The following is a 24,471-nucleotide window of genomic DNA, read 5'->3' as shown; positions in this document are numbered from 1 at the left end:
TAAATGAACACTAAGATTATTTCGTAAAACCCTGATTTAAATTAAGATTAAACAGTGAATTTGAGCTTACTCCAAAACATGTTTTTGTAAGTTAGCGGCTTTTAGCAGTAATCCCACGATTTGTTTGTGAACGGTGACATAGGTTCTGATGCTAACATAATGACCTATTTCATAACGTTATGTCTTCTAATTATTTATAAATGCAAAACAACTAACTAAAGATTTGTCTTCCCCTAGGAATCAACGTGGTGATCTACCCCGAGATGCTGTGCGCAGGATACAGAGCGGGAGGCAAGGACTCGTGCCAGGGGGACAGCGGGGGCCCCCTGATGCTGGAGCGGTCGGGGCGCTGGTACCTTGCGGGGGTGGTCTCAGCGGGGTACTCCTGTGCCAACCGACAGCAGCCAGGCATCTATCACAGAGTTGCACACACCGTGGACTGGATATCTCACATCGTGGGGCTGTGAGACAACGAATGAAGCATATACGGAGTGTTTAGCTTCGTCCAGAAAGTCAAAATAATGCACAACACACATTCCCAACTAGCAAATTAATAATTAAGCCGTCAAAAGGGCAAAATCAAGTCTCTGGAATCAATTGTGACTATAATAATACATTTGAGCCTTCCAAAAATGTGTTTAAGCGTCTATTGCTTGATAATAACTTGTTCGCACATATCTAGCCCATTCGTCGCATGTCTCTTGGAGTCTGGACAAGCCTAATGACTTTTATGAAGGTTTTAGTACATAGTTGGAAATGGGAAGTTTTAATACGAGTTGTTATTATTATGTAGGAAGAGGAATTAAATAAGAGTTTATGTGATAAAGTAGGAGTTTGAGTAAAGATTTTAGTGAGAAACATGATAACAATTTGAAGAGTGCGCTTAGGTTGTTCAAACCAAGGATCAGCCCTGAACCAAAAGGTGCCTGGCGCTAACCTCAAGGGCGCTTTGTTAGGTGTTAGGTATTATCAGCTCCTTGGCAAGACGGCACCCAGAGCACTGATTCATTTGCGCCTGAACAGCACCGGCCCTGTTCAAACCATAAATGAGTTAGAAATAAACTCAATATTTTTATGGATGCAAAGAAAGAAGTGTTTATGGACAGTCCAAACCTCAAATAAACCACGAAATTACTCAGAATGGGTAGAAACAAGTCAAGTAAAGTGCTTCTGGGTGGTTCAAACCCTCAATAAGCCTAGAATCTACTGAATACTGATAAAAACAAGGAAATAAAAGTGCTTATAAAAAGTTTAAACCTCAAATGAGTCAGACAAATAATACTCAATTCACTGAGGAAGTTGTTAGTACTATTAACAGGACACTGCCACTTCAGGAGACACAATATGCAGCTGTGAGGAGTGGAAAGTAACTTTAGGACGTTCAAACATGATGAAGTAACACCAATTCTATCGTGCCAATGCCCCGCCTTGATAGATGACAAGAAATGAAAATTCTGGATAACAGAATCAAAATTCAGTTAAGGAGGGGGTTTCCATTGAATAAAAATACCAATTAATGATTTTTTATGAAAGCAGACCTGCGTAAGCTAGGTACGTTTAAAAATGAATAAATTAAATGTGACAAAACTTGCTCTGGAGCGGAGTCAATAAACTTTAACCCGTGCTGGATGCTCTAATGCTGTAAAAATCAGTGTGTTTTAATAGTGAATAAATGGGATGTAATTGAAAAACTTATAATATATTATGAAACCCAGAAAATTTATAATATGAAACCCAGTGACTTACCAGTGAATAAAATCTGTAAAAGTAGGTACTAGTCAACTCAGTACCCGCTGTAGCATTCAAACTGAGCCCAAATTAATGCTGTTTTTTCATTCTAACCACTTATTCATCTACCACATAAACAAAATTAATCACTAACAATATTTAAATGCTTTCATCGAGGATTTTGGGTTCTCAATGTGATGTAGATTCACCAGTTTCCCGCTTTTACTGTGAGTTTCTGAACACTGTGTATAAGTAACTAAATACAAAGTTGAAACAATGAAAATAATTACCATGACGAAGTGAAATGTAGAACAAGATTACATATTAACTACTTATTCATTAAAATAAACCAATAGCTGTAACAACAAAATTAATTTCAATTTGTACATAGGGTAATATACCTTAGCCATTGAATAAAAATGGTGTCACTAAACAGCCAAAATTAAATACTCTACAAATTACCGTGATTTGTTTTTGGGGTATTAATGCTGTGTTGAGCTTCCTCCTTCTTATATATCCTCTTATGTCCGGTATTTCAGTATAATAATGAAATAAATTAATGTGGTTTTTGGCGTTTAGTTTTGGTGTAGCTATCAAGTATCGTATACCAAGAACGCTTAGCCCCGTCGTCTCTTTTCAATAGTAATATGTTTTTGGCTAAAGAAGGCGGAATCGCAAAAGGGCATAATACCCCAAAAATAAATAACAATAATAATTTTACATCAATGATTTATTTTTTCATTTCAACTCATCTTCTTTCCCTCTTCCTTTTCAAGTGGGGACTCGTAGCTTGGACAAGATGCTTCCAGGCGTCCCTGTCCAGTGCTACTAAGACTAAAGGATGTGGGTTCGAGTCCGATTTACTAATGTTACCTATTTTCTGTGCCTCTATCTCTTTCATATTTTCACTGAGAGTTGATTGATATTATCCAATGATTAAAAGTGATCATATTCATTTTTGATGAAATAAAAAAAAAACTTCCTATGGTTTTGAAAGTCATTTTTAAAAATTATGGTTTTGAATGTCGTTTTTGGACATTAGGTTTTGAATGTTATTTTTTAACATAATTGTTTCGAAAGCAATTTTTTAAAATTATGGTTTTGAATGTCATTTTTAAACATTATGGTTTTGAAAGTCATTTTTAAACATCATGTTTTTGAATGTTATTTTTTAACGTAATGGTTTTGAGAGTCATTTTTTAACATTATGATTTTGAATGTCATTTTTGAACATAATGGTTTTGAAAGTTTTTTTCGAACATTATGGTTTTGAAAGTCAAAACACTTTTTTTTGATAGCTATTCAATTTTGATTTTATAGAGACAATATTTTTAAATAAATTTTTATAAGCACAATAAATAAAATGAGACAATGAACCTTATTAACATTATTTTAATAAACTAATATAATATTGTGTTTTATAAAAAAAAATTATTCAATAATTTTATTTTTTTATATGAAAACTATTTATGTGTTATTCGTTTTCGTTCAACTATTTAATATTTAAACAATATTTTATAAATAAACCAGTGTTATGAAATAAGGAATGTAAATACATACTTTGTAGATATCTAAGTTAAATATATCATTTTTTACTTTTACAACCATGTATATAATATTATTATTTCTTCTGTAAATATGTTGTTTATTTTTTTTATTATTTTTCAATAAAATGTTTTGTAAATTAACTTTTTTTTATTATTATACCTAAAAACTAGGAGCATTATCTTCATCTTCTGTTGCCCACTCCTCATTTCATGTTCTCAATAAAAAAGGTTATGCACCAATATATTACGGAGAAGATCACACACTTGGAGCGTTCTGATAGGCAGAAGTCCTCGCTTTCGGAGTATGAAAAAGTGCATTGGATCTCCCACGAGTATACTTGTTAGGTACATACATACATTGTCATCAAATGGTCAAACAGTGCTGTACAATTTTAAAGATCAATACAAATGATTTTGGTAAAACGTGGACCTATTAAGCTCTGGACGAAACTATTCAAGATAAATTTGAAGCAGCGGGGTGAGGGGGAAGATGTATGAAAAATGCCAAATCTAATTAAAAATTTTAAAAACATCCCTTTCCCTCTCATCAAATACGTTTAAAAATATATAAGTACATGGGTTTTTAGATACCTGTAGTAAAAAAAGGTTTGAAGCTATGATATCAAGATTTTTCTCAATAATAATACAACTAATTGTCAATAGATGTCTCTGTTGGTATCTTTGATTTATCAATAGTGAGGTAGTAGTAATTTCCTGTTTTAACATAGAAATCATTTGCTTTTGTTAAATACAGAGTCAAATTTTATTACTTCTAATTTTGGAACCCGAGAGAACAACAATTTGAGACCAAGGCTTCCTACTGTTATATTATTATAAAGCAATTGATTGGATAATAAATGGTATTGACCTGTTGAAACAGTGACTTTATTTAACAAGCGCCATTTCTTTTCACATTTGAAAGGTCCCCGTCAAACACTTATTCTAGGTTCGTTTCTGCTTTTAAATAATTTTTTTCAGGATGAGTATGAAAGGAAAAATATGAATAAAATAAATATTTAAAAAAAAACATAAACCCTTGGAAAGAAAAACATTTATTCAAAAAAATATGTTTGAACGTAAATTAAATATTAAAACATTTAATAAAAATATCATATGAAACATTTAAAAAAATAATAAAATACTGGGTAGTTACTCTGTAATATTGTCAAATTATTATTATTGTCATAAAAATAAATAAAATTAATTTCTTAAAAACCAATAAAATTGTAGAGCAATCAACAGGTTTTTATTCCATAAACAACAAACATAAAATAATTTTTTTCATATTTTGGCGTGAATGGTTAACTGGCTTGCGGATAGTTTGTTGTGTGGCCCTGCCGCTGAGAGCTCCACCGTAACCTCTCTTTCTGTTACATGCATTGTTTGAGAGGGAGAGGTTATAATGACGCCACCGCGGTATCAAGCAACCACAGCTCTATCCTATTTGGAAATTAAAATAAGTCATTTAGAGATAAAAATTCATTAAAGAATCGAATTCTAAGCTCTAAAAAAATTAATTGTAAATTTGGTTTTCGTAATTTTCTAAGACATTTTCTAAAAACTTATATAATATCCATGAAGATGATTTTTTAGACCATCATTTTGTAACATTATGATTTTGTATGTCATTTTTTAACATTATGGTTTAAAAAGTAATTTCTGAACATTATGGTTTTGAATGTAATTTTTTAATATTATAGTTTACATTTTTTTAACATTATGGTTTTGAATGCCATTTTTTAAACATTATAGTTTTGTATGTCATTTTTTAACATTATGGTTTTGAAAGTCATATTTTAACATTATAGTTTTGAAAGTAATTTTTTAAATGTTGTGGTTTTCATAATAAAACATTGTTTTGGGAGTCATTTTTTAACATATAACTAATAAATTGATGTGCCATTCCATCAATATTATAATGACTTTACAATTATCATTGACTAATTGTATTACAAGTACAGTATAATAATTAACACCTTTTGGTAACAGCTTTACATTGACTAGACTAGCTTACAATAATTTATAATAATATGATGATTCAATACAAATCTCACATTATTCCTCTGAAAGTAATTGACATAAAATCCTACAGAACTACAAATTTAAGGGGTCATTCAAGAGGTAAGAATTATAAAATAATATTTCTGTTTAATTTATATAATACATATAAAAATTGTCGCAATTTTTAGTTATCATTAAAAACAAATGTACCCACACTATGTCCAATAAGGAATAAGTTAGGAAACTAATTTTATACTACTTAATCATGGATTTAAAAATATATTATTATATAAAATGAAATTCTTTCACTGGAAATATCACAAAGTAATATGCATTCTTAAAAACTATAGGAGCTTATTTAAATGCAAAATAATTTTAATTCACATAAATTACAATATAATCTATGTGAAAAGGTGGTTTTTTCATATATGTACGTATTATGGTAGAATGGGGTAGTAAAAGATTGGTAAAAAAAATCATTTACGATGAGTTACGTTGATTTTTTTAATGTGTTTTTAATTAAAAGACATAAATTTAGTTAAGAAGTTATTTTAAACATGCCTAAGCAAATGAAACGCTATCGAGTCATTACAGCATTACAACGTCATCATAGATTATTCTATCTCCTTGCGTAAGCAAATGAACCGCTATCGAGTCATTACAGCGTTACAACGTCATCATAGATTATTCTATCTCCTTGCGTAAGCAAATGAACCGCTATCGAGTCATTACAGCATTACAACGTCATAACAGATTATTCTATCTCCTTGCGTAAGCAAATGAACCGCTATCGAGTCATTACAGCATTACAACGTCATCATAGATTATTCTATCTCCTTGCGTAAGCAAATGAACCGCTATCGAGTCATTACAGCATTACAACGTCATCATAGATTATTCTATCTCCTTATTTGACTCTCCTGAAATAGGACACCTTCCTAGTTGGACAGTCAAAAGCTTCCTTGCATATAATGTAATGAATATTATAAAAAATAAATAAATAAAATAAAATAAATAAATAAAATAAAATAAAATAAATAAATCGCGAGTCTATTTTTAACAGAATAGATAAACGTCACTACGCATCCAGTATCTTTGGCGTTTGTATAACTTTTGAATCTATCAGTGTGGACAAATACATTTGCAAGTACTTTTGTATCTTCTACAAATGTATTTCTTATGTTTGTTAAACTGATTAGTTTGTGATGTATAACAAAATTAGAAATAAAAGTAATAATTACTATTATATTACTTGTGATAGTTTTAGATTCTGTAGAAAAACTTACTTATAGGTAACTTAGTGGTGTAATGCATACACATTGGCAGTTAGCAAGCAAATGGGTTAACAAATTGAACAACATTGTATAACAGTATGATAGAGCCAGGAAACTTCCAAGACTTTTAAATATAATAAAATAATTTGGACAAAAAGGATGAAAGTAATGGTAACACTAAACTTTTTAAAACTACTAAGCACATTAACCTTTACATATGTGAAGGTAAAAATCACGCATCATCTGAAGGGAGGTAACTAGGGCGCCCCATATATATTGCGGAGCAACCGTGTATTTTAATATTCCTTTTACCCTTTCCTGTAACTCAGATATTAGTTACTACCTATAGTTTTAACTGGAGACCATCTTGGCCCATCAGTCAATCATTCTCTAAGTAATGTAAAATGGTAAAAAAAGATCTAGCGTAACTCAAATCTGGTACTATTATTATCTTAATGACTGTACAGTTTAGGATTGTTGTAAACAGAAGTGGCGCCATCTGTTATTTTAAAAAATAACCATCGATTTTTCAAACAGCATCCCCAATGAAAAAATATCTAGAAGATACTTACAAAACTTACTCCAATTTTGCGATTTTCCCTGTTGAAATTTGTTCCGAAATCAAAAATATTCCATCTTAAAAATTTCCAAATTTCACATAACAAAATCAAAAAGATGTTTTTATAAAAAAAAAATCTGACACATTTACCTACCAATTTCCGAGATAAAATTTCCCGATTTTTCCAATTTTCCCAAAAGAATTTTTTTGAGAAAAATAAAAATTACCCAACATGGAAATATTTCCAGGCTTCACAAAAATAAATAAATTCCGGACCTACTTTCTGACTAAGAATTTTGAGTTAGTGATGCAATTTTGTAATGAATTGTGTATTGCTCCTATGTCAATAAAAAACGACTCAAATATTGTCTAGTTTTGCAGGGAAACTGCATATGAAAAGTGTTAATTTTTAATTAGGAATCAGTGAATTTTGAAATATCTCACTATAGAAATGGGTCTAAAATGCTTGATAGTTCGAAAACTGTTCACAATCTCCCCACAATGTTTCCATAACATATCATGATATTAGTATGCGTGTGGCAAATATGCAAATAGTTCGTTATTTTAATTGAATTTGACATATAACATCATTGGCAATGTAAAACTGCCGCTTGATCACAATTGATTCGGTATTGTCTTTTTTATGAAGCTTTGTAGAATGTTTCTAGAAGTTAATTTTCTATGTACATATTAACATCATACAGATATGTAACTAAATTATCCTAAAATCAATATCTTTCTCACTGGTATGATAAAAGATTCTCTTGGTAAATAGTACCATAATATAACTTAATGTCCTTTCACTTTTGAGGTATTGAATGCAAACTTACATATTTCTACTCTCTCTTCGGTCATGATGATGGACACAACAAGAATGTCTGAAACGTTGGAGGAGGAAGCACAACAGCTCAATACTCCAAAAATTCAAATCATCTTGCTTACTAAGTAATACCTCGCTTAACAAATCTTCTGAGAACAAGGTCTCGTTAAAACAAAGTAAAATAAAAAAGCGCCTGTGATTTTTCACAAAAACGGCGCTACCCAACTTATCCAATTTAATATTATTATTAAAAGAGACACAGATTATAATTTTAATACAAGGATACACAATTACTATTATTAAGAAATTGTAAATTTAGAAGACAGGGAGTGCAAAACAAACAAAAAAAATTATACACTTCAAATAATTCACTTAGGCCCATTGTCCACGTAACCCCACGTCATACGCACGCTTTCGTCAATTGACGATTACAAGACGAATGCTTGCATCTTGCGTAGAAACAATGAAATCTGTGTCCACGAAGCGGCAACGTTGCGTCATGCGTTCGTAATGCGGTGCGCGCGGCAACATGTCACTACTCGACCGACCGCATTGCAGTATTTTGTCTTTGTATCAGTGGTCCAACAGTAGAGACTAAATTTTGGTACGTATGTTTAGTCATTCGGTAAAATGATTGAAATACAGAATCATCTTCTGATAACTCTCTGGCAGCAACAAACAATCTACAATTTATATTTATTTCGATGTATGGATGAATCCAGTACTTTCTTTGCCTGTTTCGTCGTCTTCTAATAAAATTGTATGCTATAATCACTTCATCGTCATCACTTGACATTTTCACAACAAAAGATGTGCTTTCTCGATGCTAGTTGAAAGAAAACTGAGACGTTTTGTAATGTGACTGACTATTGCGTGAAGCAGCGTGGACACAACAAATATGCAAAATACGCCTATCTTCATTTGTAGGTTACATGCATCCTACAAAAGACGATTGTGTGGACAATGGGCCTTATTCGGAACATTTTGAAGGAATAGGAGGTAATTATGGTGTACAGTGCAATTGTGAATGAATGAAAAATAAAAATATACACAAATATCACATTACATACCACGGTTAACTCTATTAAATTGTTGTATTGTATTACAAATAATTATTTTAGCAACAACTATTATTTTATTACGTATTCGAAAAAAGAATTTACTTTGTGGCTTGCCATAAATACAATATACACTGTGGGACAATAAAGTCGGGTGTTTGACTTCGTTAGTGTAGAGCGAGACAGATATATTGTTGTAGTATAATCTCTCTCTCACATCCCAGCTCGCAAATAGATAGCTCGAATCCGTAATCTCTTTACTCGGTTAAATAATAAACTTAATTAATCTAAGCTCAGAGAATCATTATATTAATAATCCCGAAGCATTAACATAATAGTGGCGCAGCCATTTTAACATTTATAATATAATAAATTTGTTTTAAATAACTTTATTTGATTCTAGCAGTTTCAGAAGTGCCCATCTTACATTAGGAGAATATTAAAATTGTAAAACTTAATTTGATAAATCTACAGAAAAGTGTGACACAGTTAAATAAGCACTTTGTATCAGTTAAATGGAAAATATTGCATTTTTATAGTTATTTTGTTAAAATTAAAATCAATTATTGTTCACTTGGCAGCCATTGTTATTGGTGTGAAAATTTGAAGGATAGCTTTTCTAACTAACTAAATAACTAACCATCACGCCGTTTAGGCAGAGAGGACTGACCGCCAAACACACTTCTTGCCTCATTCACATTCATACATCGTCTCATACATACTCTTCTATTATTATGACTCTTGACATGGCCCGACTCAAGTATCTGGTTCACTTGATTGTGCCATGTCTTTCTTGGGCGTCCTCAACTTCTGCTACCATTCGCATTTGCATCATATATTCTCCTTACACTCTTTCTTCGCTCATTACTCTTGCTTTTCCTTCTCTTATTTAACCTAAAATACGTTCCCAGTTTGGGTCTAATTCAATAACAACATTAACCGGTCAGCAACGTAAGCAGATATACACGATAAAATAACGATAGCAGTCAAGTACAATAAGCGTGTTTACACGTCAACGCGTGTGTTTCCACAAAAATCGTCATAACTCCGTTATTCTTCTAGTGACATCCCTAAAACAAAAAGTAGAATATTCGTATTGAATGAAGCTTCACATCTCTATTCAAAGTTATCCATAGAAACCCGTAAAAAGACCTACTCAGTGGAAGCAAATTTTACCCGCCAAATCGTAAAACGACGCCAAGAAAGCCGTTTGACGTGCCGACCCGCCTCGCAAGTTTAATTATTTTTTTAAAAATATATTTTGTATGAAATGGTCAAAAAGTGAAGTGACAGAATTGTTTATTGTACATTTGTACGATGAAATAAGTGTTTTTTTTTTACATTATCCGTGATTTTAGTATCGTTTTTACATAAAACATTACAGGTGAGTCATTTTTACAATTTTTTCATGTTTCCATTCTAAATTTAAATATTTACAAATGTTAATATTTATTTATGATACAACAATTTGAAAGCCTATTTTGTAACCTTTCTAAAACAGTTTTTACTATTCGGCTCCGTTCAGTAATGTTTCATTTATAGAGCTTTGATTGTGAGGCGGTAATAACACAACGTTTTCGTGAAATTGACATTTCGGTAAAGACATCTTAGCTTCAAGTTCGCGAAAAGTCGGAGGGGTTAAACTATCCTAAAAACCTTTTTTATAATATTATGCCAAAGGTAGTGAAGAAAAGATGTTAGATCAGATTTTTTATCGAAATAGGTATCAAAAGGCATTATTTTTTTATTTTCAATCATTGAAATAGTTGTTTTTCATTGTTACAAGGTGTTTTTAAAATATGTCTAAACCGTGTCCCACTTTTCTGTATATTTTTACCTTAATTTTAAAATTCTCCTGATGAAGGAATGCCACTTCTGAGCAATGTGTCCAAATAAAGTGGTTAAACAAATTTATGTGCTTATATTGTAACAATTTTATTGTTTGTGAAACATTAAATTATTTCCTAATTTTTGAAAGTAGTCATACGAAAAAATGGGCATATTTAACGTAGAGAAGCTTTCAAAATGAATTTATTTTTAAAAATTCAATGAAAGTGGTAATTAAATTATTAACTTCATTAATATACATAATATGCCAACATCTTTTGTACTGTATCCATAACTCAAGTCATTTCTACCTTTCATAACGAAATTTATAATAACACACTTAGGCCAGGAAAGGTAGTTCTACCCGTTCGGTCGATTGATACTTAACGGAGGGAAGGGTAATTCTACCTTTTGCGCCCGCCTCATTTCAACAGCAGAAAAGTCGGAATTATTCAATGTATTTATATGAATATTATATACCAATCTCTTTGTAAAGGTCCCAACTATATGTACGTAATTATCGAACCGTAATGCAAGTCTTCTTTTTATATTTTTCTTTGTGCCTTTCGTTTACATCGGTATTTCAACAAAAGGATAGTATATAAGTTTTTATGAGCGTAAAACCCGATTCAAATCTTTATCTCTGTTCCGCAGCCACTCAACTCCTAAGTGCAAGCGAGCGAAAGTTGTCAGGCGTATTTAAAGAAAGCAGGTATGGGAAAAAACCGATAGACGGACGGTAATAAACATACTACAAGTGATTTGTTTTTGGGGTATTTTGCCTTGTTGCGCTACCTCCTTCTTTAGCCAACGTTTCGGACAGCACTTGAGCGTCCATCATCAGGGCAGATGTGTTATCTGACAAACAAATCACAAACAAACCAAAAACAAATCACTATAATACTTTTGGCCGTGAAAATCTCAAATCATACCATAATACAAGGTTAATTGAGTTGCGTTTCCAATAATATTCGATTTTCGTTTCATACTTTTATAGCTTGGGTATGCTGAGTTTTGAAATTCCGAAATTTTTATTAAAATACTTTCGTAATTTTCGAAGATATAGTCATTTAAAACAAATTAAATTAATTAATTTGCGCGGGACCTTTATTTTCGCCCGAAGACAGCGTAGCGCCAGTGCAAAAAATACCTGCCAGAAATGTGTTAACAAAGTAGTTCTCTGAACCCATCTTCTTTAGAATGGAAAATAGAAAACATAATTATAATGTATGTTTTATCTTTGATTAGGTAACTCGTGCGCAAGCAATATTATACTAGCGAAGATCCTTTCCATTTTCTGATGACATCAGTCTTTTCAGCTAATTACTAAAGGTGAGTCTGGAAAAGAAAAACACAGGTATTGAATGCAAACTTACATATTTCTACTCTCTCTTCGGTCATGATGATGGACACAACAAGAATGTCTGAAACGTTGGAGGAGGAAGCACAACAGCTCAATACTCCAAAAATTCAAATCATCTTGCTTACTAAGTAATACCTCGCTTAACAAATCTTCTGAGAACAAGGTCTCGTTAAAACAAAGTAAAATAAAAAAGCGCCTGTGATTTTTCACAAAAACGGCGCTACCCAACTTATCCAATTTAATATTATTATTAAAAGAGACACAGATTATAATTTTAATACAAGGATACACAATTACTATTATTAAGAAATTGTAAATTTAGAAGACAGGGAGTGCAAAACAAACAAAAAAAATTATACACTTCAAATAATTCACTTAGGCCCATTGTCCACGTAACCCCACGTCATACGCACGCTTTCGTCAATTGACGATTACAAGACGAATGCTTGCATCTTGCGTAGAAACAATGAAATCTGTGTCCACGAAGCGGCAACGTTGCGTCATGCGTTCGTAATGCGGTGCGCGCGGCAACATGTCACTACTCGACCGACCGCATTGCAGTATTTTGTCTTTGTATCAGTGGTCCAACAGTAGAGACTAAATTTTGGTACGTATGTTTAGTCATTCGGTAAAATGATTGAAATACAGAATCATCTTCTGATAACTCTCTGGCAGCAACAAACAATCTACAATTTATATTTATTTCGATGTATGGATGAATCCAGTACTTTCTTTGCCTGTTTCGTCGTCTTCTAATAAAATTGTATGCTATAATCACTTCATCGTCATCACTTGACATTTTCACAACAAAAGATGTGCTTTCTCGATGCTAGTTGAAAGAAAACTGAGACGTTTTGTAATGTGACTGACTATTGCGTGAAGCAGCGTGGACACAACAAATATGCAAAATACGCCTATCTTCATTTGTAGGTTACATGCATCCTACAAAAGACGATTGTGTGGACAATGGGCCTTATTCGGAACATTTTGAAGGAATAGGAGGTAATTATGGTGTACAGTGCAATTGTGAATGAATGAAAAATAAAAATATACACAAATATCACATTACATACCACGGTTAACTCTATTAAATTGTTGTATTGTATTACAAATAATTATTTTAGCAACAACTATTATTTTATTACGTATTCGAAAAAAGAATTTACTTTGTGGCTTGCCATAAATACAATATACACTGTGGGACAATAAAGTCGGGTGTTTGACTTCGTTAGTGTAGAGCGAGACAGATATATTGTTGTAGTATAATCTCTCTCTCACATCCCAGCTCGCAAATAGATAGCTCGAATCCGTAATCTCTTTACTCGGTTAAATAATAAACTTAATTAATCTAAGCTCAGAGAATCATTATATTAATAATCCCGAAGCATTAACATAATAGTGGCGCAGCCATTTTAACATTTATAATATAATAAATTTGTTTTAAATAACTTTATTTGATTCTAGCAGTTTCAGAAGTGCCCATCTTACATTAGGAGAATATTAAAATTGTAAAACTTAATTTGATAAATCTACAGAAAAGTGTGACACAGTTAAATAAGCACTTTGTATCAGTTAAATGGAAAATATTGCATTTTTATAGTTATTTTGTTAAAATTAAAATCAATTATTGTTCACTTGGCAGCCATTGTTATTGGTGTGAAAATTTGAAGGATAGCTTTTCTAACTAACTAAATAACTAACCATCACGCCGTTTAGGCAGAGAGGACTGACCGCCAAACACACTTCTTGCCTCATTCACATTCATACATCGTCTCATACATACTCTTCTATTATTATGACTCTTGACATGGCCCGACTCAAGTATCTGGTTCACTTGATTGTGCCATGTCTTTCTTGGGCGTCCTCAACTTCTGCTACCATTCGCATTTGCATCATATATTCTCCTTACACTCTTTCTTCGCTCATTACTCTTGCTTTTCCTTCTCTTATTTAACCTAAAATACGTTCCCAGTTTGGGTCTAATTCAATAACAACATTAACCGGTCAGCAACGTAAGCAGATATACACGATAAAATAACGATAGCAGTCAAGTACAATAAGCGTGTTTACACGTCAACGCGTGTGTTTCCACAAAAATCGTCATAACTCCGTTATTCTTCTAGTGACATCCCTAAAACAAAAAGTAGAATATTCGTATTGAATGAAGCTTCACATCTCTATTCAAAGTTATCCATAGAAACCCGTAAAAAGACCTACTCAGTGGAAGCAAATTTTACCCGCCAAATCGTAAAACGACGCCAAGAAAGCCGTTTGACGTGCCGACCCGCCTCGCAAGTTTAATTATTTTTTTAAAAATATATTTTGTATGAAATGGTCAAAAAGTGAAGTGACAGAATTGTTTATTGTACATTTGTACGATGAAATAAGTGTTTTTTTTTTACATTATCCGTGATTTTAGTATCGTTTTTACATAAAACATTACAGGTGAGTCATTTTTACAATTTTTTCATGTTTCCATTCTAAATTTAAATATTTACAAATGTTAATATTTATTTATGATACAACAATTTGAAAGCCTATTTTGTAACCTTTCTAAAACAGTTTTTACTATTCGGCTCCGTTCAGTAATGTTTCATTTATAGAGCTTTGATTGTGAGGCGGTAATAACACAACGTTTTCGTGAAATTGACATTTCGGTAAAGACATCTTAGCTTCAAGTTCGCGAAAAGTCGGAGGGGTTAAACTATCCTAAAAACCTTTTTTATAATATTATGCCAAAGGTAGTGAAGAAAAGATGTTAGATCAGATTTTTTATCGAAATAGGTATCAAAAGGCATTATTTTTTATTTTCAATCATTGAAATAGTTGTTTTTCATTGTTACAAGGTGTTTTTAAAATATGTCTAAACCGTGTCCCACTTTTCTGTATATTTTTACCTTAATTTTAAAATTCTCCTGATGAAGGAATGCCACTTCTGAGCAATGTGTCCAAATAAAGTGGTTAAACAAATTTATGTGCTTATATTGTAACAATTTTATTGTTTGTGAAACATTAAATTATTTCCTAATTTTTGAAAGTAGTCATACGAAAAAATGGGCATATTTAACGTAGAGAAGCTTTCAAAATGAATTTATTTTTAAAAATTCAATGAAAGTGGTAATTAAATTATTAACTTCATTAATATACATAATATGCCAACATCTTTTGTACTGTATCCATAACTCAAGTCATTTCTACCTTTCATAACGAAATTTATAATAACACACTTAGGCCAGGAAAGGTAGTTCTACCCGTTCGGTCGATTGATACTTAACGGAGGGAAGGATAATTCTACCTTTTGCGCCCGCCTCATTTCAACAGCAGAAAAGTCGGAATTATTCAATGTATTTATATGAATATTATATACCAATCTCTTTGTAAAGGTCCCAACTATATGTACGTAATTATCGAACCGTAATGCAAGTCTTCTTTTTATATTTTTCTTTGTGCCTTTCGTTTACATCGGTATTTCAACAAAAGGATAGTATATAAGTTTTTATGAGCGTAAAACCCGATTCAAATCTTTATCTCTGTTCCGCAGCCACTCAACTCCTAAGTGCAAGCGAGCGAAAGTTGTCAGGCGTATTTAAAGAAAGCAGGTATGGGAAAAAACCGATAGACGGACGGTAATAAACATACTACAAGTGATTTGTTTTTGGGGTATTTTGCCTTGTTGCGCTACCTCCTTCTTTAGCCAACGTTTCGGACAGCACTTGAGCGTCCATCATCAGGGCAGATGTGTTATCTGACAAACAAATCACAAACAAACCAAAAACAAATCACTATAATACTTTTGGCCGTGAAAATCTCAAATCATACCATAATACAAGGTTAATTGAGTTGCGTTTCCAATAATATTCGATTTTCGTTTCATACTTTTATAGCTTGGGTATGCTGAGTTTTGAAATTCCGAAATTTTTATTAAAATACTTTCGTAATTTTCGAAGATATAGTCATTTAAAACAAATTAAATTAATTAATTTGCGCGGGACCTTTATTTTCGCCCGAAGACAGCGTAGCGCCAGTGCAAAAAATACCTGCCAGAAATGTGTTAACAAAGTAGTTCTCTGAACCCATCTTCTTTAGAATGGAAAATAGAAAACATAATTATAATGTATGTTTTATCTTTGATTAGGTAACTCGTGCGCAAGCAATATTATACTAGCGAAGATCCTTTCCATTTTCTGATGACATCAGTCTTTTCAGCTAATTACTAAAGGTGAGTCTGGAAAAGAAAAACACAGATGGCGTTAAATCACCCAGCAACACAATACTTAAAATTATTCATAATCTGCTCGTTCATAGATGATGTTAATTTAATTATTTTAGGAAAAAATACTTTTGCAAGTTACGCTTTCAAATATATTGATAATAGGTTGCGCATGTACATATGCAATAGTTTTATCCTTATAAATACTTTCAAGAAAAGCATGCAAATAGAATTTTGGAATGAATCACTAATGCAATATTGGATATGTATGCCTTTCTTGAAACAATTGAGTTATAATACAGACAAAACTATTTATTCAGGTTTCATTATAACTCGACGCAGTGACCTTTAAAAAGTGATATAAAGTTAATGACTTCACTTTTTAAAACACCGGTTACCATTTATTCATATTAATATACTGTATGTACAGGAGCAAATAAACAATTCATATTAATATTTTAAAGCAAAACTTGCAAAAAGTGTTTTTACCTAAAATAATAAAATTAGCACCAACAAGCAGTTTATGAATAATTTTATGTTTATCCTTAAACATGCATATGATACAATAAGATATATGTATTATAAAGGCTTAGACACATTACCCTATATTATGCGCGCATAATTTGGGCGTGGCATATACATATTATATGTTGGGGTGACACTACACTATAATCTTCCTCAGGAGAGGAGGTCAGATCAACTGCAAACTGCCGCCGAGTATCATTTCTTTGTATGGGATCTGTCACTTTGACAGATGACAGCCGCATAATTACGGCGCTCCGTAAATTGTTCTGAACCCCTCTCCTGCCGTAATTTTCAAATATAGCCCGGCTAGCAGATCACAGCGCATATCGTCGCCATGCCAACACTTATAGCTCACCATCTTTGTAGGTGTGACAGGTCTGTATGGGATTGTATGGCGAGCAATATGGAGTTATGTAAAACGATTTAAACTTATAGCGTAATCTGTCACCCCCTTAATGTGAGGTTAAGTAGGTAGGCAGGATAGAATGCAGTTAATTATTATTATTACGAAATAAATAAAATTGTATGGCAGCCTATAGGGTTTACTTCTTTTACATGGATGGATTAAACTCTCCCACACTAAATGTGTTTTCTAAATTTCGGGTTCTGTCAATTTTTTCTATATTTGTAGTAAAAATAAGTAAAAATGTGGTAAACGTTTTTGACAACATTTATCATGTTTGATGTTAAAATGTTACTATTCAGAATTATTAATGTTCATTTTAAGTGCATATACCGGAAAGATAATTTTATCCAGTTTTTAAAACAGTATTTGTTTTCATGGAAAATTAAAAAATAAGGTGCATACAGCACATTTGAAAATCATTGGAAACATTGTAAACTGTTCGAAAATATTGAAAAGCCTGAAGTGGTTGTTAACGCAACTCCCTTTAATACATGTTTCTGCAATCCTCTACCCAACTACCTGTCCCTGTCTGACAGTGTGGAGTACGTACATCGGTGACATTTGCAACAATTCATTTATACATAACCAGTCAATTTGGGAGGCGGATATGGGTAACGCCGCTCAGGAAACCATTTATTTAATAACCAACACCCCTGTCATAGGTCACCCCAAGTGGTTTGCTTCGTTTGGTGACTTAGCAGGGGTGAGGTTTGACTAGGTCTTGGCGGCGGATGCATTTGCCCACCTTCTGCGTGGCGGGCCGGAACGGGAGAGAATGATTGAAGGAGACCTTTTGACTTCTCCAGCCGGACTCTCTCGACCCATCACATGGCACTGCAGTGGAGGGAATGAATTAATACGTCTGTCACTCCTGGACATATTGACCCCAAAATTCCTAACTTTTCCTTCCCAGAACTCCGTCTCCTTTCTTTCCTAAAAAGACTCTTCACACAGCATCCCCTAAGATGACATAGGCCCTGAGGGATTTTTTTTCCTCAGGGCCTTCATGTGGAACTAATGTAAAAAAAAAAAACGTATGTTAAGAAAACTGGTACAGTGAACATATCCCTTCAATGCGTTTAATTCGAGTCTTTTACGAAACTTTGTACAGTGATGACCAAGCAATGTCCTTTAAGTCCATAATATCGATCGAAAAGACCAAAGGTAAGACAGAATCCTTTCCAATTCTAACTGTTAACCACAGCTACCCCAATAGTTATGTTAAATATTTATTACAGTCCACAATAAAACCACAAATTAATTCACATATATTATTGCAACACCAGGGATAAAGCCAGGGCAACACTGGGGATTTTCAGCAAGTAATTTGACCAACCCCTAACCATGATTGTGAAAAAATGCATGTAAAATGGCAAAACAATGATAAAATAGAAGCGATGAATGTGAAGGGATTTAGTAGAAGCGTGTACAAGTGCGTAAATGTTTAAAAAGAATGTTCAAGCGATAATAAGCACCTTTTTTGTGCCATTATGTCCTTGTGCGTTAGTACAAAAAATAAATAAAAGTAAATAATAACAGGTACTACATAATATATGTAAATACTTCCTTATACAAACCTTTTCCTTCCAAATTAATCCAATGGTTTTCCTCTAAGTGAAATAAATATGCCGATGTTTTGATGAAGGATGGGGAGAGAGCTATTTTTTTCAACCTATCGAAGCTTTTGATATCAGATGTCAATTCAATTTACAGTACTTTCTCAGTAATTCGCCGTCCGATTATCCAAAAACTACTATAATCGGTCGTTATTTTTACTAATTGACAGCACAAAATCATCAATAACTAACTGTTGGATGTGTTTTTGTTTGTTTTGTTCTGCCACGTTTTTTGTTTAATAAGTTTACAAAATGGAGTCTTCTCGCAAGTGTGAAAATGACGCCATAACTTTAAACCAAGAAATGAAAAATTTATGAAAGATCGATAGCGGAGTTTTTTTCTTTTTTATTAACAGAATGATAACAAATAATGCATATTGATAGAAGTAAGTAAGAACATTAGTAAGTGTACAGGAGATAGAGGGTTATTAACATTAAGAAAAGTAATAACAACCAAGTAATAACATACCAACCGTCCAATGTACGTTCAACGTACAATACGTCCAATACGTTATTTCAAATGATCTGAATAAGGGAAAGTATATAATATGTGTTTCAAGATGATAATTCATAACTCTCTAATTGAGAATAACTCGTGTTTAGGGAGGGAAAAAGCGGTGTTTGTTTGTTTTACTAATGATGTTTTATTATATAACATATTTTGTATGTATGTGGTATTTATAATCCACCGCTTTCACTAATTAGTCACTTTCCCAGTTTTTGGGGTGACGGATTACTGAGAAAGTACTGTAATATTATTTGAGAGATCTCTAATATTTAATGTCTTCCACATTTAAAAGAGTGTTTAATCACAATTTATATGCCGTAATCATAGATAATAAAAATAAAGGGAGATATGGCGTAGAAGACTGATGATTATTGCCGACTATTGTGTACTGTTGCCGAATGTCACCGAGCTGCGATCAAACTGCACGAACTATCGAAACAGCTATGAAAAGAAAATTATTAATGTGTAGATAGAAACAAAGGCAAGTCGCTACTTGTGTGTAGATGCGATTTGTAGTAGTATAAGGAAATCTCTTGGGTGAACGATGTGCGCCCCAATGACTAGGACGGGGGTGGCAAACTGCGGCTCTTAGGGTGACAACATTTCTACTTCTAATATTTTACGATTGAAGAATTACCTCAATTCGGTAAAAATCTAAATATTATGTAATTGAAAAAAGTTTAGTCGTTGAAAAACTTACAACTAAAAATGAGGAGTAAAAATAAAATTATATCCGAGGGAATGAATGTTGTTGCTATTTATCAATCGTCCTGTTCAAAAACACAAAATTTGAGTTAAATAATACATAATATGCAGCTGTATGTAAAAGTGTAATGTAAAACTGTACCAAATACCTAGGGGTAACTGGGCAACTCAGGACAGTGGCAATTCAACACACTCTTGAAAACAGTGAACGTGAGTTGCCGTGGAACCTACATAAGATTGCTTAAAAAAAAAAACAAGGTACTTAGAAATATAATATTTATGTGAATTTAAAACTGTGCTATGTTTAGGACAGTTTTACGCTAGGTAGAGGATATGTGTATATTGTACCAGACGATACAGCTCCTGTGATTATTTCATAGTACAACATCGCACGGTAAAATGCAGGTGCGTAGCAATAATATTTGACTTATGGCAACCATTAGAATATTAGTTTTCTGATTATCTAAAAATAAGTATTTGTAGATGTCTAACTAATGAACTGGATGATTTATATACAGGGTGTATCGGCACGTACCCGACAAACTTTAACCAGCTATTCCTTAGCACATTTGGAGTAAAAAATCTTATTTGCACTTTGCTGTCCGGTAACGTTTTTTTTAATAAAAAATTTACTATTCATATTTTCACCACATGTCACCACTGTTTTATCCTTTGTCAAAGTTTGAAAACCCATCTGGCAAATATTTTATTCGAATTCCGTTGAATAATGCACGTGTGTACCTATATTGGCGAACTTTTACAATCACAAAGAAATGGCACGGCACCATTCGTCTCATTTTTAACTATTATTATTTAGTGTGTGCGAAAGAGCGAAGACGCTTTTTGACATACTTGCTTATAACAGCTGTTGAACACGAAACGCAATGCCAATGACAGTGATGTAGTGTGGAAATTTTATTTTTTTTTGTTTTTAATTGAAAAAAAATGCTACCGGACAGCAAAGCGCCCATAACATTTTTTACTCCAAATGTGCTAAGGAATAGCTGGTTAAAGTTTGTTGGGTTAGTGCCGATACACCCTGTATAAAGGTTAATAGTATTTGTAGATGTCTAACTAATGAACTGGATGATTGATATATAAAGGTTAATAGTATTTGTAGATGTCTAACTAATGAATTGGATGATTGATATATAAAGGTTAATAGTATTTGTAGATGTCTAACTAATGAATTGGATGATTGATATATAAAGGTTAATAGTATTTGTAGATGTCTAACTAATGAATTGGATGATTGATATATAAAGGTTAATAGTATTTGTAGATGTCTAACTAATGAATTGGATGATTGATATATAAAGGTTAATAGTATTTGTAGATGTCTAACTAATGAATTGGATGATTGATATATAAAGGTTAATAGTATTTGTAGATGTCTAACTAATGAATTGGATGATTGATATATAAAGGTTAATAGTATTTGTAGATGTCTAACTAATGAACTGGATGATTGATATATAAAGGTTAATAGTATTTGTAGATGTCTAACTAATGAACTGGATGATTGATATATAAAGGTTAATAGTATTTGTAGATGTCTAACTAATGAATTGGATGATTGATATATAAAGGTTAATAGTATTTGTAGATGTCTAACTAATGAATTGGATGATTGATATATAAAGGTTAATAGTATTTGTAGATGTCTAACTAATGAATTGGATGATTGATATATAAAGGTTAATAGTATTTGTAGATGTCTAACTAATGAATTGGATGATTGATATATAAAGGTTAATAGTATTTGTAGATGTCTAACTAATGAATTGGATGATTGATATATAAAGGTTAATAGTATTTGTAGATGTCTAACTAATGAATTGGATGATTGATATATAAAGGTTAATAGTATTTGTAGATGTCTAACTAATGAACTGGATGATTGATATATAAAGGTTAATAGTATTTGTAGATGTCTAACTAATGAACTGGATGATTGATATATAAAGGTTAATAGTATTTGTAGATGTCTAACTAATGAATTGGATGATTGATATATAAAGGTTAATAGTATTTGTAGATGTCTAACTAATGAATTGGATGATTGATATATAAAGGTTAATAGTATTTGTAGATGTCTAACTAATGAATTGGATGATTGATATATAAAGGTTAATAGTATTTGTAGATGTCTAACTAATGAACTGGATGATTGATATATAAAGGTTAATAGTATTTGTAGATGTCTAACTAATGAACTGGATGATTGATATATAAAGGTTAATAGTATTTGTAGATGTCTAACTAATGAATTGGATGATTGATATATAAAGGTTAATAGTATTTGTCTAGGAGTGACTACACTAAAAAAACATGGTAATTTTTATAATAGTTTTAATAACTTTTCATTTTTTTAATATTATAATGAAACAACACGATATCTTAAGTCCAATAAATAATGTACAAGTTTATGAATGTCAAAAACATTATACACACTTAAAATGCTAGCAATAATAATAATATGACAATTATGTACTCAAAATGATTTAAAGGAGTAAATTAATAAACATTATATATCATAATAAACATTATACTATACGCACAAGATTCAATAAAAAACAAACATGAGAAAAAATAAGACATTTAATTATTTTATATCGTTATAGAAGAAACATTAAAAAAATCTCCCTTTTAGCTAAAATGTTTTATTTGAGAGGTTATATAAATGTTATAGAAAGCAAAGAGTTATAATTCTAAAACAATGGGGATCTCTAGAAGAAAGCATAGGATATAATTGCATCACACTTGCTGCTTTCAAAATGAGGGCTTAATTTCTTCCAAGATGTAAGCTAATTTTTTTCTGATACATTTTTGTAAGCAAATCTTAGAAAAAAATTATTTTTATCCAAAACTTAGAAATCCGAATATTCAGTCATCTATACATGCAGTTCAAACTGTTACACAAATCAAAATGAAAAATCTGTATCTTTTATATATTAGATAGACTGTCTACGTAAGTTCAAGTATGTATGAACCAATAATTTAAAAATACATAATTTTTTGCGCTTTCAGTTGAACAGCGTAAGCCGCATTGATTATTGCTGTCAAATATTTAAATTGACCAATAGACTGCTTGTATTCAGTCAACATGTTGACTGTCGCTCTGACAACGGAGAAGAGTGGGAAATGCAGATTTTTTCCTGACAAATCATTTCTGTAGCGTTCGTTTATGCTTTTAGTCAAACATTTTGTGGTTGTGATTTGAGATTTTCATGGCCAAAAGTATCATAGTGATTTATTTTTGGGGTATTACGCCATGTTCCACTACCTCCTTTTTTAGCCAACGTTTAATACCGCAAAAATAAATCACTATGAAATATTTTATGATTTAAAGTAATTAGATATGTTGGAAATCGGGAAAATAAAAATTACACATTTGTGAGTGATTTGTGGGGGGGTACTGACGAATAAAAGTAAATACTGTTATCGCGAGAAGAATCTTAGGAGCGGTGCGAGAGGGAGAGGCATGGAGAATCCGCCACAATAAGGAGCTATATGACATCTACCAAGCTCCCAGACTCTCTACTCATTTACGGCTCCCAAGACTAAGATGGGCCGGACATGTGCACCGAATGCCAAGCACACGTGTACCAAAGAAGGTTCTAACAGGACACCCGGGAGGCAAACGAAAGGCGGGCAGACCTAGGCTGAGATGGGAGGACGATGTCAGGAAAGATGCCAGACTACTACTCCATGTTGCAGATTGGAAGACGACGGCCGAGGACAGAGGGCGGTGGAGGCTCATGTTAAAGGAGGCCAAGGCTCGAAATGGGCTGTAGCGCCATTGAAGAAGAAGAAGAAGACTGTTATCACGAGTAATCGCGTGATTGGCACCCCGCATACTCACTCAACCTGTTAAAGTCAATACTGCAAATGAACCATCCCCAGTACGTAAGCAAGCAAGAATGCGTATGCTAGATATGTTTTTTGTCCCTCCTGAACATTTTTGCGAATGGTTCTTCTGCGGTATTGGACTAATACTGACGATATGTAATTTAACAAAATATTTTTATCACAAATATTTTCACTATTGCTGAAATTACCATCACAAGGGCCAGAAGGCACAGGAAGAAGTCTTTGAGAAATAATAATACATACAGTTATATTGTATTGTGTATGAATTATTAACTATTTCCACACATTTGTGTAAGGGGGAGAATTTCACAAATAATAATACATACAGATTTATTGTTCTGTGTATAAATTATCAACTACTAGCTGACGTGTAATGCGTGATGTTGATGTTGATGCCCGGTGTTGCTTGACTTTTCTCTACTTTCAATATATAGTAGTAATTCCATGTATT

At 32.4% G+C, this 24,471-nt stretch overlaps 2 protein-coding genes across 3 annotated transcripts in view; one reads left to right on the top strand and one right to left on the bottom strand.

Annotated features, from left to right (window-relative positions):
* LOC149410455 (uncharacterized) overlaps positions 1 to 2,819 on the top strand; it is a 90,131-nt gene extending 87,312 nt beyond the window's left edge. Inside the window, exon 5 of the mRNA XM_089648252.1 lies at positions 238 to 2,819. Within this exon, the coding sequence (XP_089504378.1) occupies positions 238 to 467 (230 nt within the window). The 3' untranslated portion in view covers positions 468 to 2,819. The remainder of the gene's footprint in view (positions 1 to 237) is intronic.
* Positions 2,820 to 11,798: 8,979 nt separating this feature from the next.
* Positions 11,799 to 24,471, bottom strand: part of PIP5K59B (Phosphatidylinositol 4-phosphate 5-kinase 59B) — a 95,080-nt gene continuing 82,407 nt past the window's right edge. For both annotated transcript variants that reach the window (XM_089648020.1, XM_089648021.1), the window contains exon 21: positions 11,799 to 16,402. In XM_089648020.1, the coding sequence (XP_089504146.1) occupies positions 16,391 to 16,402 (12 nt within the window). In that variant the 3' untranslated portion in view covers positions 11,799 to 16,390. The remainder of the gene's footprint in view (positions 16,403 to 24,471) is intronic.

The sequence above is a fragment of the Hesperophylax consimilis genome, chromosome 27 (assembly GCF_061612785.1).
Source record: "Hesperophylax consimilis isolate HC1 chromosome 27, BYU_Hcon_1.0, whole genome shotgun sequence".
Classification (NCBI taxonomy): Eukaryota; Metazoa; Arthropoda; class Insecta; order Trichoptera; family Limnephilidae; genus Hesperophylax; species Hesperophylax consimilis.
Note: the sequence above shows the minus strand (reverse complement) of the source record. Positions and strands in the feature narration are given on the sequence as shown.